Below are 19,165 nucleotides of genomic sequence, written 5' to 3'. Positions count from 1 at the left end.
CTTTGAGTCGCTCTACCTTAGCTTCACCCGACGTAATAGAGGATTCGAGTTGACACAAAGATGTTTGTTTCTCAGCTAGAACGGCCTCCATTTGATCCACGCGACTTTGTTGTTTTTGAATCTCAAGTCCAACAGAGACTCGAGTGTCGCGCCAGACTTGTAGACGAGATTCCATATGTTTGGCTATGTACGTCGAAATACCTACGGTCTTCAACTCTTGTAACCGTTGAAATTCGCGCTCTAGCCGGTCCAAATCGTCAGCAATAGCTTGTGCCAAGTGTGGCGATCCGATCTTCTCTATTAAGGCTAACCTGTGATCAAAGACTGGCCTGAATTGACGGAAAGAGGTCCCACTGTGGAGGAGTTTGTCGATTCCCTTTGCGTATTAGCTGGGGAAGTTCTTCAGATGCGTCTGGAGCAAATTGGGGAATAGCCGGAATGAGCATAGGGTCGTTGATAGAAGCATAAGCCTCGCCGGAGCGACCTTCCACCGCACTGGTGTTAATCGCCCTTGAAGGGAAGTCGACTAAAACAAATAATGTGCATTCACAAAATGTAATTATGAAGTTTTATGGTCATTTAGGCAGGCTTTGAACTCATCTCACGGAGCGGCGAGATAGAGTCACGATCCTGTAGTTGGTGAGACGATTTTAATGGTATCACGTGCGCGCGAGACAAAGTACGCTATTGCACAACAACGCGACAACATACCTCACCCCGCGCGATGCGATACAATGTGAAATCGCCCCAAGTTAATTTAGGCGTGTTTTGGCCAAGCAAAACACGGCTGTGAAGCGGCCATACCCACGAAGGAGAATGGCGGCTCTTCCCGATTGCCTCACTAAGGAGAACAAAAGTGGGATATCATGTATAATACATCCATGTGGGCTTCAAAAAAAAAGAAGAAGAAGAAGAAAAAATGCTTGTTAATTTAAGCATGCTTTGACCAAGCGAAACACGGATATGAAGCGGCCACGCCCACGAAGGAGAATGATGGCTCTATACCGGTGAAGTCACCCTAAATTAATTTTAAGTGTGTTTTGATCAAGCGAAACACGGATATGAAGCGGCTACGCCCACGAAGGAGAATGACGGCTCTATACCGGTGAAGTCGCCCTGAATTAATTTTAAGTGTGTTTGATCAAGCAAAACATAGATATGAAGCGGCCACGCCCACGAAGGAGAATGACGGCTCTATACCGGTGAAGTCGCCCTGAATTAATTTTAAGTGTGTTTGATCAAGCGAAACACGGATATGAAGCGGCCACACCCACGAAGGAGAATGACGGATCTATACCGGTGAAATCGCCCTAAATTAATTTTAAGTGTGTTTGATCAAGCGAAACACGGATATGAAGCGGCCACGCCCACGAAGGAGGATGACGGCTCTATACCGGTGAAGTCGCCCTGAATTAATTTTAAGTGTGTTTGATCAAGCGAAACAAGGATATGAAGCGGCCACGCCCACGAAGGAGAATGACGGCTCTATACTGATATGAAGCGGTCACGCCCACGAAGGAGGGTGACGGCTCTTCCCAATTGCCTCATCAAGGATAACAAAGCTGGGATGCAAGATGCAATGTTAATGTTAAAGTCGTAAATAAGAGAAATGATAACGTTATACCAGTGCAACTGAAAGGTTCGGGCTCGGGTGACTGGGTAGCAGAACGACCCCTCGCGGTACGTGACTTCCTTGTCGCCATAGCTAACCTGCAACGAGAACCAACAATTCAATCATTCAGAGGATTTGGGAAGTATAATGTTAAAAAGGGAATTTGTGAATATTCGATTGAAGTTCTACAACGTAGAATTTTCTAGTTGAAGGTCCGATTAAACCTATACGACATCCCCCATTCATGTTAAAACGAGAGGAAAATCAAACGTAAAAGTTTGGTTTTAAGGTCTACATGAGTTCAATCGTACACAAGAGTTCGACCACTTACAAGTTTGGACTCAAGGCATACACGAGTTCAGTAACATATGAATTCGACAACACAAGAGATTGGCTATATACAAGTTCGAGTTCAATCATATACATGAGTTCAATTATATACGAGTTCGAATTATATACAAAGTTCAAGCACATAAAAGAATTCGGCCATGAAAAGCTCGAAGACCTCAACAGAATTTTCAGCCATGTACAGGTTCGGTCAAGATTTCACAACCATGAACAGTAAGATTTTCTCGGCCATGTACAGTTAAGGGTTCAAACAAACCAAGAATTCGGCCATGCATATCACCGATGTAAACCTGGATGTTTCGGCTATAAACAGGTTCAACAAGAAATCAGTCGGCCAACCATCAATCCCAAGAACTCAACAAGATTTTTCGGCCATGAACAGTAAAAAAATTTCGGCCAATTTCTCAAATTCCATACCCAAATTCAGTTTTCTTCTAAGATTAAAGAGCTAGAGTTGAAATTATCAAGCCATGAACACAATCAATCAAGAAAATTCGGCCAACAATCAAACCCAATGCAAATTTCGGATTTCCCCCAAATTTGAAGAACTAGGGTTTTCAATCATTGAACCAAAGCATGAGGAACTAACTAAAATCAAAGCAAGGGACTTACCCAAGTTCTGAAGCTTGAAGAAGAAGAAAATCCCAAACCCTAGCTTGTGGGGAGATGAAGATTTCGGCCAAGGTCAGGGGTTCTTTTTTGAGGCTTTATCTTATCAAAGCTGATGGGTTTTAAGGAGGAAGACTTGGATCTTGTTTGGAGTCCTTGGTGTGGGGAAGTTCTTGGAGGTTTAGAACTCTTGGAGAAGGAGCAGCAGCCGAATTTTTGAAGAGGGGGGCGGAACTTTGGCACACGAGGTTAAACTAATTCCCGAAACTCCCAGGAGTACACGAGTATAAACTGGTTCTCCTCACGTCTATTCGAAACCCTAAGGTCAACGTCGGATCAACACGTAGCCCTAGGTCAACGCCGGTCTACGCGTTGCGATGAGAGTCAACGCTGATCGATTCGAAACCCTAAGGTCAACACCGGATCAACGCGTAGCCCTAGGTCAACGCCGGTCAACGCATTGTGATGAGAGTCAACGCTGATCGATTCGAAACCCTAAGGTCAACGCCGGATCAACGCGTAGCCCTAGATCAACGCCGGTCAACACGTTGCGATGAGAGTCAACGCTGATCGATTCGAAACCCTATGGTCAATGCCGGATCAACACGTAGCCCTAGGTCAACGCTGGTCAACGCATTGCGATGAGAGTCAATGCTGATCGATTTAAAACCCTAAGGTCAACGCCGGATCAACGCGTAGCCCTAGGTAACCGCCGGTCAACGCATTGCAATGAGAGTCAACGCCGATCGATTCGAAACCCTAAGGTCAACACGGATCAACGCGTAGCCCTAGGTCAACACCGGTCAACATGTTGCGATGCAGATAGTTAATCCAAAAGTCAACTCAGCGAGACGAGCCAAAATTAACTCACCAAGTTCCGATTCGAGACTTCGACAACGGTCAGACAATAAATGCAGCACCAGAAGCATTTTAACTGTTCGATAAAACACTGAACAGACTGAAATGTGAAGAAGTCAAGAACCGAAATTGGTTATAGGTCCTTTAATACCGACTGAAGGTATAGGCCTATCACGTCCAAAGTATTTCAGACTCTTCTATAAAGGAATGAGGCTGAAACACTTTGGAGGAGGTATCTGTAGGCGTCTAAAAATGCCTATAAGTTCCCGTATACGGCTCGAGACGAAGAGAAGGCGATAAACGTCAGCATTCAAAAAGAGAAGATTCACCAAGTGGCCCGATCAATGTCAAACCACCAAATGGTGGCTCGGCAAATGTCAAACCACCAAATGGTGGCTCGGCCATTGTCAAACCACCAAATGGTGGCTCGGCCAATGTCAAACCACCAAATGGTGGCTCGGCCAAGTTCAAACCACCATTTGGTGGCTTGGCCAAGGCCGAGCCACTTCGGTGAATCGGCCAGAATTAGTTTTTTTTTGTTCTTTTATGGATTCTTTCGGGATTTGAGGTTCCAACTGCTCTGATATTGTTGTTAGACAGTTGCTAACTGAAGATAGAGAGAATCCCTCGTTTTGATCCAAGGAAACCACCAACCAAGCCTATAAATAGGGGTTCGGGTGTTCATTTTTGAGAGATCTGGAAATCAAGAGGACGAAGTGCTGTCAAATTGGAGATTGGAGCACGAATTTCAGAGAGTTAGCAGATCTTAGCGGAGTTCTTCAACAAAGCAATAGTTCGAGAGATCTGAGACTCATTCCACCCTCCTCCGGATTTAAGCTTAGTCTTAAATCCTGAGAAGAGCCGTGATTTTGCTTAGTCAAAATCGTCGCTACTGCAATCACTTCCTTCGTGAAGCGAAAGCATTAATTATCCAAACTTCTGCTCACCGGATCTGATCCGTAGGCGGTCCACGGATAAACCCCGGCACCGGCAACGATCCCGCACATGCAATAGGCGATAAACTTCTATTGTGTGTAGTTTGAGAGAAAATTGTAACTTTTGATTTAAAGTCTTACAAAAAGGCTATATTTGTTGTTTGAGTTTATTGTAAGTGTTTGAAGCTGTAATGGACTCATCAATGAAATCAGTTTTCCACCCAAACAGATATTGATCCAATTATTGTAAATTCGGTCTTAACTTCAAAAAAGAGGAAAAAGACTCAAGTAGAGGATTAAAACGCTTTCATTAAAGAATGGAACTCAAATGATATTGTGTTATTGAGATAAATTTTAAGTTGTATCTCACTATAACTATTCCTTTTTTTTAGACATATGATGTTTCTTTTCTTCCTATTTTGAATGTGGCTTTGACATTAAGTGCTTCTACATTAGGATAAATTTTGAATGTGGGCATCCATTAAGGTATGTTAAAAATTAATTTTTTGCAATTGGTCTTTAATTCTTATAAATTAAATTTTGATTCAAATTTGATGTAGGATAAATTTGATGCCAAGGACATGGAGAAAAAGAGAGTCAGTAATGAGACACTTGCGCGATTTGTGGAATAAGTGGCGTGGTGACATGCACAGGAAATATGTGAAAGAAAATTTACTGCAAGTTGCACTTAGAAATAAACCTACAGAAGTGAGTGTCGATGACTGAGATTGGCTAGTTAAGGAACATTATTTTTCTTCAAAATTTTAGGTATTAATCTCCTAATTTTGTTAATTTTGTCCATGTATATTGCTGGATTGTTGAAATTATCTTTTAATCTTGATGTATAGAAAGCAAGCTAACTAAATACACTTAACAGAGGTAAAAGAAAGATGCTCCACTACACGGGCAGTAAACCCTTTAGACAAATTATGTAGGAATTGGTATACATTCAAAACTAATTTCCTATTTATTTAAAACTATTTTGTTTTTTAGTTTGATGTTGTACTTATTTTTATTTAATATTTGAATGAGGGTGGTAAGTTAGGAAATCCACCTGATGTGAAAAAAATGTTTCATGAAACTCGAAAGAAAGCTAATGCAACACTAGATACTGGGGATCAAGATAAATATGTAAGTAGAATATGCGTTTAAGTTTGATAATGATGCATTATATAGTACTAACATATGAATTTAATTTTTATAGGATGAAATTGTTTAAGTCAAACAAGCAAACCCTTCACTTTTAGACATTGAGATAGTTGAGAAAATCTGGGGGAAGCAATCTCATGGTCATATCATTGTATTTGGTGGCGGGACTACTTTGAAAGATTTGAGAGGACCGCTCCCTAGTCGATCTGATCTGGAAGCATGGATTATAGAAGAAAAGAAAAAGAACCAGATGCTCTGGAAGCATGGATTATAGAAGAAAAGAAAAAGAACCAGATGCTTCAACAACGCTTAGATGAGCAGGAACAACAACAACAAAGGATGTCTCAGTTGGAGTCACAAGTGCAAGCTATGCAATAACTTTTTTTTAGGCAATCACCTTCATTGACTCCTCAAACTCGAGAACATGTGTAGGACTAGGTAATTATTTTTTGTAAAATCTCTTATGTACTTTTATGATTGACTACTTGTACTAAAAAAATATGAATTTTACTTAATAAGATAATATTTCCTTAATTGATATTTCTTAATTATGTGATTTTTTTTATATTTTTTAGGCTATCCATGCAAGATTAGGAGAGGTGGGGTAGCTCGAGTCTTCTTTTGACGATGATTAGGGATGAAAGAATGTGTCTTCCCCAAACTTTTACTTTAATTTGTTATAGATAGTTTCATGTATTTTTCTTTGGAATAATTAGGATATTAACTCTTGTTATTAGTATTGAATATTTGAGAATGGTGGAATTTTATTTATTGATGTTATTAATGAATAAAAATTTTATTTTCCCTTTTATTCATTATTGGGTATTTTTAATATATTTGTGTTGTGAATCTTAGTGTCAACTTGAGAATAATATGATAGTTGCCTATGAATGAAAAAATTATTATTAATGTATATTAGAAATTTGTAGTCTATAATGATAGTTTTATAAACCGTATTTTGTTCATCAATGAAGGGAAAACATCGTCGTTAATGGGTTACTAATTACCCATTATAAGAACTTTTACGACGGTATCCAACCGTCATTAATAAGTCTTCAACGACGGGAAAATATCACCATAACTAATGGTAACGACGGAAAAATATCTCCATAACTAATGGTAACAACGGGAAAATATCCCGTCACTGATGGTAACGACGGGAAAATATCTCCGTCACTGATAGTAACGACGGTGATAATTATCGTCATAAATATTAATGACGGTAATATGTTCCGTCGTTATAGACTCTATAACGACGGATAATATATCCCTTCGTGACTTTAGCGAAGAGGGCTTCAACGACGGGTGACGAAGGGATTTTTCCCCGTCGTTAGCATACAATAACGAAGGTTTTCAGCTCTTTAACGAAGGAAAATCCCTTCGTTTAAGATGTAATTTCTTGTCGTTAAAGTGCAATTTGTTGTAGTGGATATAAGTCTCTCATGTAAGAGAGGTTGAGAAGAGATTTGGAGCTTCGGAGAAAACGTAAGTGAAGGATAAGTGTGTATGTGAAGTTAAGAGAGTGTGAGAGTTGAGCGATTCTCTTGTATTGATTTCCCTCTCGATCATGTGGTAGATTTTTCGTGTTGTTTGCCCCCATGGACATAAGTCAAACTTGGTTCACTGAACCATGTAAATTTTGATGTTTCTCCTTCTTATTTGATATTGTTCTATCTTGTGAACTTGTGATTTGATCTCTAAATTGCAGAGATCAAAATAGGGGTTCGTGCATTCCCCAACGCAAATTCGTCTTGAGCATCGATCGTCTAAGCAGTAGTATGTCTACGATAAAGTGATGTGTATATTAGATATGAAATCGGATCAAAACATAGTTAAAAAAATGAAGTTCAAAACTCACCGCACAACGATAGCAACTGTGTAAATTTTTGGAAATTTCCAACTCACCGTCGCAAGTACCCATAAATGAGCACCGTAAGGTCAAAAAACCCAAAGAAGAACCCAAACCTTGGCGAGGACGTTAGAACTCAAGCCCATCACCCATTCCATGTCCATGAGGATAACATTATCATCATACCCTGCCACGTGGCATTAAAAGAGGGGTGCCTCACGATAAGGATATCATCCACCCACACCCTTAACATGTGGTGTCTCGTCCCTCGCATCAACCAACGGTCACAATGCGCTAAAGCGTCCCAAAGGCTAAGAATCAACCATCGATTTTAATAGATAGAGGGCTAAAGGTTATATACTTGTATATATAGGCACCGGGGAGAGCAAATATTCAAGCTCACTGCAAGTTAAGAGAGCAAGGAGGAAGTTTTAAGAGACATCTTTTTGAAATGGCCTCTTCGATGATGGTCTCCTCTGCCGCCGCTGCCGCCCGTGCCGCCCCGGCTCAGACCAACATGGTCGCCTCCTTCAGCGGCCTGAAGTCCACCTCTGCGTTCCCCGCCACCCGCAGGGCCAGCGCTGACCTCGCCAAGCTCCCAAGCAACGGCGGAAGAGTTCAATGCATGAAGGTAATTTATTCAATAATAAACCATGCAAACGCCTTAGTATATATTGAAAACTAGCTATGCGGCTCTTTCGCGCTTTCGATCTCATATTTAGCCGATTTTTGTGCGACGTCGCAGGTGTGGCCTGTTGAGGGCATCAAGAAGTTCGAGACCCTCTCCTACCTTCCTACCCTGTCCATTGAGCAGTTGATCAAGCAGATTGAGTACCTTATCCGCAACGGCTGGATTCCCTGCCTGGAATTTTGCCACGTAAGTAGCCAAGGGACAAGCCCCTCTCTTGTTTACAAATTTGAGATATCAAACACAAATTTTGTTTGTTAACAAAGAAAAATAACATTTTCCAACACATTCCTAGCTTTGAGACAGGATTGATTCTTGGTAATTAATTTTGCTGAAATGACTACTCATCACATTTCAATTGTTCTGGTTTGGAATCCATGGAAAGAAACGAACCCCTTAACCACTCATGCATCAACAATACGATTGACAATGCAGGAGGGATTCGTGTACCGTAAGTACCACGCCTCCCCAGGGTACTACGACGGCAGATACTGGACAATGTGGAAGCTCCCCATGTTCGGGTGCACCGACGCCATCCAGGTCGTGAAGGAGCTCGACAACTGCAAGGCCGAGTACCCCACGGCATTCATCCGGATCATCGGATTCGACAACAACCGTCAAGTGCAGTGCGTCAGCTTCATCGCCTACAAGCCCCCTCAGTAAATGACCCGGAAGTCGACTTCCGACTAGTTTCCGCTTGATCATTTGGATGCGTTTTCCTTTTCAATTTCCAATTTCTGCTGGCTTTTTAAACTTGTTTTGTTGTTGGTCTTATAAATAGCCGCTCTCTCTCCAACGGATGAGAGTTGTATTGATGATATATGTATGTTGGTGATGAGGAAGTTATAGGTCCGGCTACATGATGATATATGATGATATTGGTGTCTATCATCTATGTTGTTAGTTTTTTTTTTTCAGGGAATCAACTGTTCGCCGGCTTGTTTCATTAGTTTAATTTGCGATTCACTCGCAATATACTTTCACCGTAACTTTAAAATGTGGTGTAGCGATAGAGATATCTAACAGGATATCAAAGCAATCCATATTCAATTCTCATTATTCACAATTTTAAAGCAGATTTTTAAAAATGGATATCGCTTCTCTTCATAGAAAAATTTTCTCAACCTATAAGGGCATTTTAGCATAAAACACTATAACCCTAAATCCCCACCACAACTTCAAAGTTTTAGTGGAGTGGAATGGGTCGTTTGATACAAATATCGGATAGATTTCAATCATCTCATTTGTGAATAGACCACTAAGAACATTTTCTCATTTATAAATGTTTATTATGAAACATACAGTATGACTTAGATAAAAGACGAGGAATGAGGACCAGTCATGATGATGATTATGCTAAAAATAAATAACATCAGTTCAGATATTTAAAAAGAGAATAAAAGTGATTTTGGTATTGCTTTCCTATATCCATGGGTGATTTTAAATGCCTTGTGAAGAATCGCGATAAGTATAAATTTGTGTTTTTATTTTCATGAAATTTCTTCAAAAAGTATTGAAAGTGAATATTCACGGATTTGGGATGCTACCGACGTCTTTTTTTCTGACACCGACTTTTGTGCAGTGATCAACCGACTTCTTCGGCCAATCGTTTGTTTATCGGTGCAAATGTGATTTGAACTGTGGACTTCTTGCACGAAATAGAGCAAGTGATAAAATATAGTTTACCGTTATTTGCCACATAACGATACAAATCACAAATTGATCAGATACACGGATCAGATAAGTGAAACAAATGCTAAAAGAAAAATTTTCTCGGTGAACATGCAATGTATATGATAACCTTCGGAGAGATTCTGTACTAAACACGCAGATCAAATACAAACCTCAAACTGATCAAATACTATATCTCATTTTGATTATGCTGCTTAGATTAAGTCATGTTTCAGTCTCAGTATCTTACAAAGGTACGCGACAATGCCTGTATCTTGTTACCAAATTCATGTCATGACATGTATCCCGCTATCAAATCTAAATAAATGCAAACACTATAAAATCAATTCATGCAGTAAAATTAGTGCAAACAGTTAAGAGTTTCAAAACTAACAAAATGAACAACACACAAAATATATGAATCTATTGTTGGAATCATGACATACAACGCAGCGGAAAAAGCATATCATGACAATTAATCAAAATTGATTAAAAACTAGAAGAATACCTGAAACGCTTTCCGAGTTTCTACAATAATCTGTCCCGAGACCAATCCAAAATAGTTTCCTCAAGAGAAAAAAACCTCCAATTGAAATCCATCTGTCACCGTAGAGGAGCAATACTGAGAGATATGTTCTCAAAAATCTATTTCTTCATATTATCTTCATAAGATTTTCAATCTCATCTATCTCCTCTCATAAGGCTACATATAAACCCTATTTATAGGATTACACTAGTCTTAGAGATTTTAACTTTAAACAATTCATAATTATTTAGAACTCTATCCATAACAATTAAAGATATAATAGATTTGTTCAAAAACTTTATCCATAACAATTAAGGATAGAAATAGAATTGCATTGCATGTATACCTCTTCTAATGACATTAGTGAGACCAATTGGGTCCCATATCGAGAATCAATTATTAATCAAATTAATAATTTTAATTTAACAATCAAATCCCTATCCGACCAACTGTTCATAAAAGCTCTTCCATAATATGGGATTAAATAATATCTTACATTCACTCACTTCCAGTATTATTTATTTTAGGCAACTCTTTTAAGGAGGACAACTCACCTATTTGCTCATGCCTAAATTTATAATTCCCATGAACATAAATAAAAATCATTTTGAAATATCAAAATATTTTATTTTTATAAGAAAGTAAATTTTTAAAAAATATTTTCAAAACCACTTGCCGGCAGGAATTTAATAGCTTCATGGAAATGTATAATAAATTAACTCATCATAATGAGCATACTAGATCCTATCTAGACATCCATTATTTTCCTAAATAAAATTTAGCAACCCAATATTTTAGGTTGTGTAGCGCTTGCTAAACAAGCTTAACCATCACATCAAAGCATACTAAATTATCAAATCGAAAATAACAATATCATCAAGTTAAAGGGACCATGTAACAATTTGAATTCTCTATCTCTTAGGTGACGCATCCTAGAGAATTCAAATACGGTCTAGTGCTACACACATCATAATGCGTGCTTATGACATACACCCGGAGAATCTCTATTCCCGATGGTTGAGACCCACTACCATATCTCATATATCGGTGTCATGCATAATAACCTGTTATAACAAAGTTATCATTTACTAGTTATAGGTTAAGCACAAATTTAAGGAATTTCTAAGTTAGATCATATCTCCAAGCAAGTGACCATCACAGTGCATGATCTAACAAAATAACTTCTAAGGATATATATAACAATTATATAAATAATACCCAAATTATGTGCAACAATTAAATTTATTAATATTACAATATTATTACATAATATGTATTGGATGTTCAAGGGCAAATTACGATTACTATTCCAGCAATCTCCCACTTGCCCTAACATCCAATCAGATGGAATCCTTACTCCCATCTGTCAAAAACATTTTAAGACAATGGCCTATAAAAGGACATTAAATGTTATCTGCTTAGTCATCTATTAAACCATAACATATTTCTTCTTATTAACCTTTAATAAGATAATTTTTCTTTCTAAGCTTCTTGCAACAGCTCCATTACTATCAAATAATAATGAGAAAGAAAATTATTACAAGAAATAATATTAAGCTTATGGAGTAACTCATTAATCCATATTCCTTCTTTTAATGATTTAACATGGCACTACATATTCTGCTATTATTATTAATGATATAAATATAACCCGAAACAGACTTTCTATTATTAGGATTGGATTGAAAACTACTTACAAGATCAATAGCAACCTTTTTAGGACACATTTCCTTAAAGAATGATTGTTTATGTCTTATAGGAACCTTTCCTTTCTTGGAATCTTGTTAAGTTAAATCTTTTATGGATCTTATCCATATAAGTAGATTATGACAATTCTATATATCTATTTCTCTATCTATATAGAGTTTAAGATCTACGATATAGAATGTCAAAAGAAAATCCTTCATAAAGAACTAAATCATACTTTTAATCATGACATTAAAATATCATTCTTAATGAGCAATATATCATCAACATGCAATGATTGGAATATAATGGACTTACTTTATTGTTTCTTATACACACATTATTTCTTTTTAAGGATATGATCAATTATTTCATCAAAATAAATGTTTGATTGATTAAGTTCATAACTTTAATTGATTCAATTAATCAATTTTATCTTCTTGAATTTTACATACTTGATTCTATAATATGTAAATATCTTCTTAAAGATATCCATTCAAGAAGGTTATTTTAAAAATCCATTTATTGATATCTTATATTCATAACACGTTGAAATGACTAAATGGATCCTTATGGACTATAATATTACAATTAGAGGAAAAGATTCTTCAATAATTAATACCCGTTTGTCATCAAATGTGACATCAGGTCTCTTACATGAAATCATGTCCAACATGACTTTTGTGTAAGTTTTAGGATTTTTATTCTCCTTGTTACTTTTCATCTGATATATTTTAACAAGGTTATTGTACTATACAGGTGAATGAAAATCCTATATGATCTCCTAATTGTAATCAGTGTATTCAACAATAAATTTAGTAAGTAAATCTTCATTTACTTTATTACTTAAAGCTCCTACTAAATTTATACAATCTTTAACTCATTTGAAGTTTCTCCCACTGGATTAAATAACTCTCCTACTAAAGAAAATAAATTTTCTTCTTGAGTTATATAAATCCTAATCATCAAGCTTGACTTTATAAAAGAACACATTTCTAGTAATAATTGTTGTCTGAAAACTACACTAGGATTATCAATATAATACCTAGTACTTTTTTTAGGATAACCTACTAGTAGCATGTTATTTACCTTAGACACTCATCTTGTCCATATTTTATTCTCTCATGAGAATATGACAACTCTAGATCTTCAAGCGTCATACACTTAATTTTCTTCATATCCATGTCTAATATGGTGTGAAAGAAAAATATTTGGCAGGAATTCTACATAATAAATAATATGCAATCTCCAATGCATAACCTATTAGAAAACAAGAACAGGTAAATGCACAGTATAAACCTAACCATATCGAATAAGGTTTAGTTCCATCTTTCAGACAAATAATTAGGAGTAATAAATTAGTAGATGTCAAAGTACTAATAATTCCATTTTGTTCATAAATCTCTTAAACTCCTAAGAATAGGAACTTGCCATCTGGATCAAATCAGATGACTTTGATACTTTTATCAAACTCCTCTTTAACTTCAATAACATTCTAATTTATGATGCAATCGCATAAATACATCAATATATAATTGCATCATATATGAATGCTATAAAATAAGAATATTTAACTATTGCTTTAACATTTAAAGAATTATATACATCTAAATGTATAAAGTCAAGAGTACGCAAGAGCTTTAGCACTATTCTAGAAAAATAGTTTGGTCATATGTCTCTTAGATAATATTTACAAGTTGAGAAATATTCTAATTTAGAAAATTCAAAGGACTATCCTTTATCAATTTATTGATCTTATCAATATTAACATGACCTAATACTTTTGTGCCAAAGATAAGTTGGATTACCTTGATCCAATCTATATTTTAAGAGATTTATCAATTCCAATAACATTTGTAGGCTGTCTAAAAATCACAATAGATAGCTGATCCCCATCAAACACCGATGATGGAAGTTACAATCTGACGACTTCCAGAAGGCTACAATTTAAAGACTTTCACGTAGATCGCTGAAGGTTACAATCTGACGACCTTCCCGACAACCGATGAGAGCTCTAGTTTAATAGCCTTCACCATCAACATCGAGAGTTACAATCTGACGACTCTTGCATATCAAAGAGCTAAAGTAAAGATTACAAAATGACGATCTTTGCAACGCTTCGACAGAAAGAGACTACAAATCAATGGTCTCTTCAAATCAAGACGTGGAAGTCCTCCCCGCGTACCAGCATCAAGACGCACCATGTTCATAGCCACGAACGCAGCTCAAATCAGCAGCTGAACGCAGCTTCAACCGCTGCCTGACGCAGCTCCAACCGATGTTGAACGTAGCTCCAATCTGCTGCCAAACGCAGTACAAATCGCTGCCAAACGCAGCTCCAAATCGCTGCACAACGCAACTTCACAACGCTGCGTCCGAGCTTCCAGATGCTGCGTTCAAGCTTTTAGGCATTGCGTTTGGAGACAAAATTCATACCAGAACGCGGGCCTGCGTTTGACTCGAGCTGAACGGTTTCAAAACCGTTTCCCACGATCTGAGGGGATCATAACTCCACTCAGGAGTGATTTAAGGGGCGGTTACATCCCATTAGCCCCACTTAGGAGCGAATTAAGGAGGTGGTTACACCCCTTAATCCCCTATAAATAACAAAAAATCAATTCAGTTAAGGGCGGTCGGTTGGAACTTCTTGGCTCGTCAACAGGATCCTTAGAGCATTTCTGGAGCTTGGGAGATCTGCAACAAGAGCTTCTTCATCCTTGGCTTGAGAACCGATTCTCGGTTCAAATCAACTCTTTTTCAAGAGTTCTAAACTCGATCAGAGTTATCAACTCATCAAGAGTTTCAAACTCGTTCAGAGTTCTCCACAACGTCAAATCGTGAGGAGAAGACCACATTCCAGTGAAACAAGACATCGGATCGTCAACGAGAAGCAAACTCGACGCGAGCATTCGAGGGAGGCATCTCATCGCCACCGTGAAGAACCCAGAATTAAACAAAGGGGAGAATCCAGATCATTCTCCTCTCTTTTGTAATCAGGAAATCCAATTGTAACTGAGATTAAAGGAATACAAATCAAATTTTCCTTCATTGTCTTTTTACTACAAATTTTCCCACAAACAAAAGATGGCGACTTGGAAGAAGGGGTGGCGCAATCCGACGTTCATCTCACTGGAACAACCGTCAAAACTCTCGTGGTAGAGTTTGATCAAGCCAAGTTTGAGGAGGCCCTCTCCTCTGGATCCCTTAGCCCCAAGGCTATGCGCAAGATCCACAAAGTCTCCAAAGAGACTAAAACTCCAACTGCTCCAATTACAGCCGAACCGCCTAAGGAAGACTGCTCGGACAGCCCCTCCATTTTATATTCTATCTCCTGGTCTCTTGTTTGTTGGTAGAGATAAACCCAAAATCGGAGAGGAAGAATTTTATATTCTATCTCCTGGTCTCTTGTTTGTTGGTAGAGATAAACCCGAAATCGGAGAGGAAGAATTTTATATTCTATCTCCTGGTACAAAGGAAATTCAAAGTGGGATCTCCACTTAGAGAATCTGGACGGGTTTGAATAATCCTAACTGTCATAAGGTTTGATTATCCAATTCAAAGCTGGACCTTTCGTTCGCAAAATGAATCGAAAGGAGATTTTGGCAGAATCTGGACGGGTTTGAATAATCCTAACTGTCATAAGGTTTGATTATTCAACTGAAAGTGGACCTCTCGTTCATAGAAGGAATCGAAAGGGGATTTTGGTTTTGGTCCTAACTGTTTAAAGGTTTAACCAAAAGGGAATTCGAGACGATCCTAACTGTTTAAAGGTTTGATCGTTCAATTTGTGGACCTCTCGTTCATGGAACGAATCGAGAGGGAATTTTGGATTCGGTCCTAACTGTTTAAAGGTTTGACCAAAATGGGGGTTTGAGACGATCCTAACTGTTTAAAGGTTTGATCGTTCAATTTGTGGACCTCTCGTTCATGGAACGAATCGAGAGGGGATTTTGGCTTTGGTCCTAACTGTTTAAAGGTTTGACCAAAGGAGGGTTTGAGAGGGAAGATTGATCCAACGAAGTGATCGAATCTCATCTCAGCAAAAGAATATTCGGAAATCATCGTGGGGATGTAGTGTTTAACACTTTGTTTGTAATGATCAGGTTATTCCTAAGAAAATTACATATAGCATTCTTTCGGGAACTTCCGTTACATGAACCATCCACCCCCAGCTTTTTCTTGCGAAACTGAGTTTATCATTATGTTTAGCTATATGATCGGGTTATCCTTAAAAGTACCATGCATGGCATTCTCCAGGAACTTCCCGTGAAAGAAAGGAAATAGTTTAGACTCATATACCTGTTGGAGTATTAAGGAGCAGTTTATACTCGTATACTTTTCGGAGTGAGATGGAGAAGCAGTTTATACTCGTATACTCATCGGAGTCAGAGAAAACAGTTTATACTCGTGTACCCAATGGAGTTCTCAGGAAACGGTTTAACCTCATATACCCGTTGGGAGGTAGCCAGGTTATTCTTAAGAATATTTTGAGTGATATTCTCCAGAAACTTCCTGTTGAGATTAGGGAAACAGTTTAGACTCGTGTACCTATTGGAGTATTCAGGTTATTCTTAAGAATATTCTGAGTAATATTCTCCAGAAACTTCCTGTTGATGGTAGGGAAACAGTTTAGACTCGTGTACCTATTGGAGTATTCAGGTTATTCTTAAGAATATTCTGAGTAATATTCTCCAGAAACTTCCTGTTGAGGGTAGGAAAACAGTTTAGACTCGTGTACCTATTGGAGTATTCAGGTTATTCTTAAGAATATTCTGAGTAATATTCTCCAGAAACTTCCTGTTGAGGGTAGGAAAACAGTTTAGACTCGTGAACCTATTGGAGTATTCAGGTTATTCTTAAGAATATTCTGAGTAATATTCTCCAGAAACTTCCTGTTGAGGGTAGGAAAACAGTTTAGACTCGTGTACCTATTGGAGTATTCAGGTTATTCTTAAGAATATTCTGAGTAATATTCTCCAGAAACTTCCTGTTGAGGGTAGGAAAACAGTTTAGACTCGTGAACCTATTGGAGTATTCAGGTTATTCTTAAGAATATTCTGAGTAATATTCTCCAGAAACTTCCTGTTGAGGGTAGGAAAACAGTTTAGACTCGTGAACCTATTGGAGTATTCAGGTTATTCTTAAGAATATTCTGAGTAATATTCTCCAGAAACTTCCTGTTGAGGGTAGGAAAACAGTTTAGACTCGTGTACCTATTGGAGTATTCAGGTTATTCTTAAGAATATTCTGAGTAATATTCTCCAGAAACTTCCTGTTGAGGGTAGGAAAACAGTTTAGACTCGTGTACCTATTGGAGTATTCAGGTTATTCTTAAGAATATTCTGAGTAATATTCTCCAGAAACTTCCTGTTGAGGGTAGGAAAACAGTTTAGACTCGTGTACCTATTGGAGTATTCAGGTTATTCTTAAGAATATTCTGAGTAATATTCTCCAGAAACTTCCTGTTGAGGGTAGGAAAACAGTTTAGACTCGTGTACCTATTGGAGTATTCAGGTTATTCTTAAGAATATTCTGAGTAATATTCTCCAGAAACTTCCTGTTGAGGGTAGGAAAACAGTTTAGACTCGTGTACCTATTGGAGTATTCAGGTTATTCTTAAGAATATTCTGAGTAATATTCTCCAGAAACTTCCTGTTGAGGGTAGGAAAACAGTTTAGACTCGTGTACCTATTGGAGTATTCAGGTTATTCTTAAGAATATTCTGAGTAATATTCTCCAGAAACTTCCTGTTGAGGGTAGGAAAACAGTTTAGACTCGTGTACCTATTGGAGTATTCAGGTTATTCTTAAGAATATTCTGAGTAATATTCTCCAGAAACTTCCTGTTGAGGGTAGGAAAACAGTTTAGACTCGTGTACCTATTGGAGTATTCAGGTTATTCTTAAGAATATTCTGAGTAATATTCTCCAGAAACTTCCTGTTGAGGGTAGGAAAACAGTTTAGACTCGTGTACCTATTGGAGTATTCAGGTTATTCTTAAGAATATTCTGAGTAATATTCTCCAGAAACTTCCTGTTGAGGGTAGGAAAACAGTTTAGACTCGTGTACCTATTGGAGTATTCAGGTTATTCTTAAGAATATTCTGAGTAATATTCTCCAGAAACTTCCTGTTGAGGGTAGGAAAACAGTTTAGACTCGTGTACCTATTGGAGTATTCAGGTTATTCTTAAGAATATTCTGAGTAATATTCTCCAGAAACTTCCTGTTGAGGGTAGGAAAACAGTTTAGACTCGTGTACCTATTGGAGTATTCAGGTTATTCTTAAGAATATTCTGAGTAATATTCTCCAGAAACTTCCTGTTGAGGGTAGGAAAACAGTTTAGACTCGTGTACCTATTGGAGTATTCAGGTTATTCTTAAGAATATTCTGAGTAATATTCTCCAGAAACTTCCTGTTGAGGGTAGGAAAACAGTTTAGACTCGTGTACCTATTGGAGTATTCAGGTTATTCTTAAGAATATTCTGAGTAATATTCTCCAGAAACTTCCTGTTGAGGGTAGGAAAACAGTTTAGACTCGTGTACCTATTGGAGTATTCAGGTTATTCTTAAGAATATTCTGAGTAATATTCTCCAGAAACTTCCTGTTGAGGGTAGGAAAACAGTTTAGACTCGTGTACCTATTGGAGTATTCAGGTTATTCTTAAGAATATTCTGAGTAATATTCTCCAGAAACTTCCTGTTGAGGGTAGGAAAACAGTTTAGACTCGTGTACCTATTGGAGTATTCAGGTTATTCTTAAGAATATTCTGAGTAATATTCTCCAGAAACTTCCTGTTGAGGGTAGGAAAACAGTTTAGACTCGTGTACCTATTGGAGTATTCAGGTTATTCTTAAGAATATTCTGAGTAATATTCTCCAGAAACTTCCTGTTGAGGGTAGGAAAACAGTTTAGACTCGTGTACCTATTGGAGTATTCAGGTTATTCTTAAGAATATTCTGAGTAATATTCTCCAGAAACTTCCTGTTGAGGGTAGGAAAACAGTTTAGACTCGTGTACCTATTGCACACCTCTGACGACCAAATTAACTTATCGACTCTCTTCAATAGAGCGATAGGTCCATAAAATACTGTTAGGTTAACATCACACCTCTAACAGTCAAACCCCCTAATGAACTTGTTAATCCTTTTTCAATAAGAATAGCAAGTTTTCATTATAAAATCCCCAGCAGATTAAAGATTTTCTGGAATTATCCTAGTGATAATAAAGAAAATT

At 37.6% G+C, this 19,165-nt stretch overlaps 1 protein-coding gene and 1 long non-coding RNA gene across 2 annotated transcripts; one reads left to right on the top strand and one right to left on the bottom strand.

Annotated features, from left to right (window-relative positions):
- LOC109844077 lies at nt 459–2,788 on the bottom strand. Its single transcript, XR_002247872.1, has 3 exons — nt 2,573–2,788; nt 1,625–1,710; nt 459–526 (listed from the first exon to the last, which is right to left on the bottom strand). It is a non-coding gene; the product is annotated as an uncharacterized LOC109844077 (long non-coding RNA).
- LOC109829157 (ribulose bisphosphate carboxylase small chain, chloroplastic-like) lies at nt 7,752–8,997 on the top strand. The gene is made up of 3 exons (XM_020396293.1): nt 7,752–7,991; nt 8,106–8,237; nt 8,484–8,997. Exons 1-3 carry the CDS (start codon nt 7,812–7,814, stop codon nt 8,709–8,711), a joined length of 540 nt encoding a protein of 179 aa, XP_020251882.1. The 5' UTR covers nt 7,752–7,811; the 3' UTR covers nt 8,712–8,997.

The sequence above is a fragment of the Asparagus officinalis genome, chromosome 1 (assembly GCF_001876935.1).
Source record: "Asparagus officinalis chromosome 1, Aspof.V1, whole genome shotgun sequence".
NCBI lineage: Eukaryota > Viridiplantae > Streptophyta > Magnoliopsida > Asparagales > Asparagaceae > Asparagus > Asparagus officinalis.
Note: the sequence above shows the minus strand (reverse complement) of the source record. Positions and strands in the feature narration are given on the sequence as shown.

Coding starts and splice junctions, on each gene's coding strand:
- LOC109829157 (XM_020396293.1), top strand. CDS start 7,812: ATGGCCTCTTCGATGATGGTCTCCTCTGCCGCCGCTGCCGCCCGTGCC. Junction 7,992..8,105: donor GAAGAGTTCAATGCATGAAG/GTAATTTATTCA, acceptor GCGACGTCGCAG/GTGTGGCCTGTTGAGGGCAT. Junction 8,238..8,483: donor CCTGCCTGGAATTTTGCCAC/GTAAGTAGCCAA, acceptor TTGACAATGCAG/GAGGGATTCGTGTACCGTAA.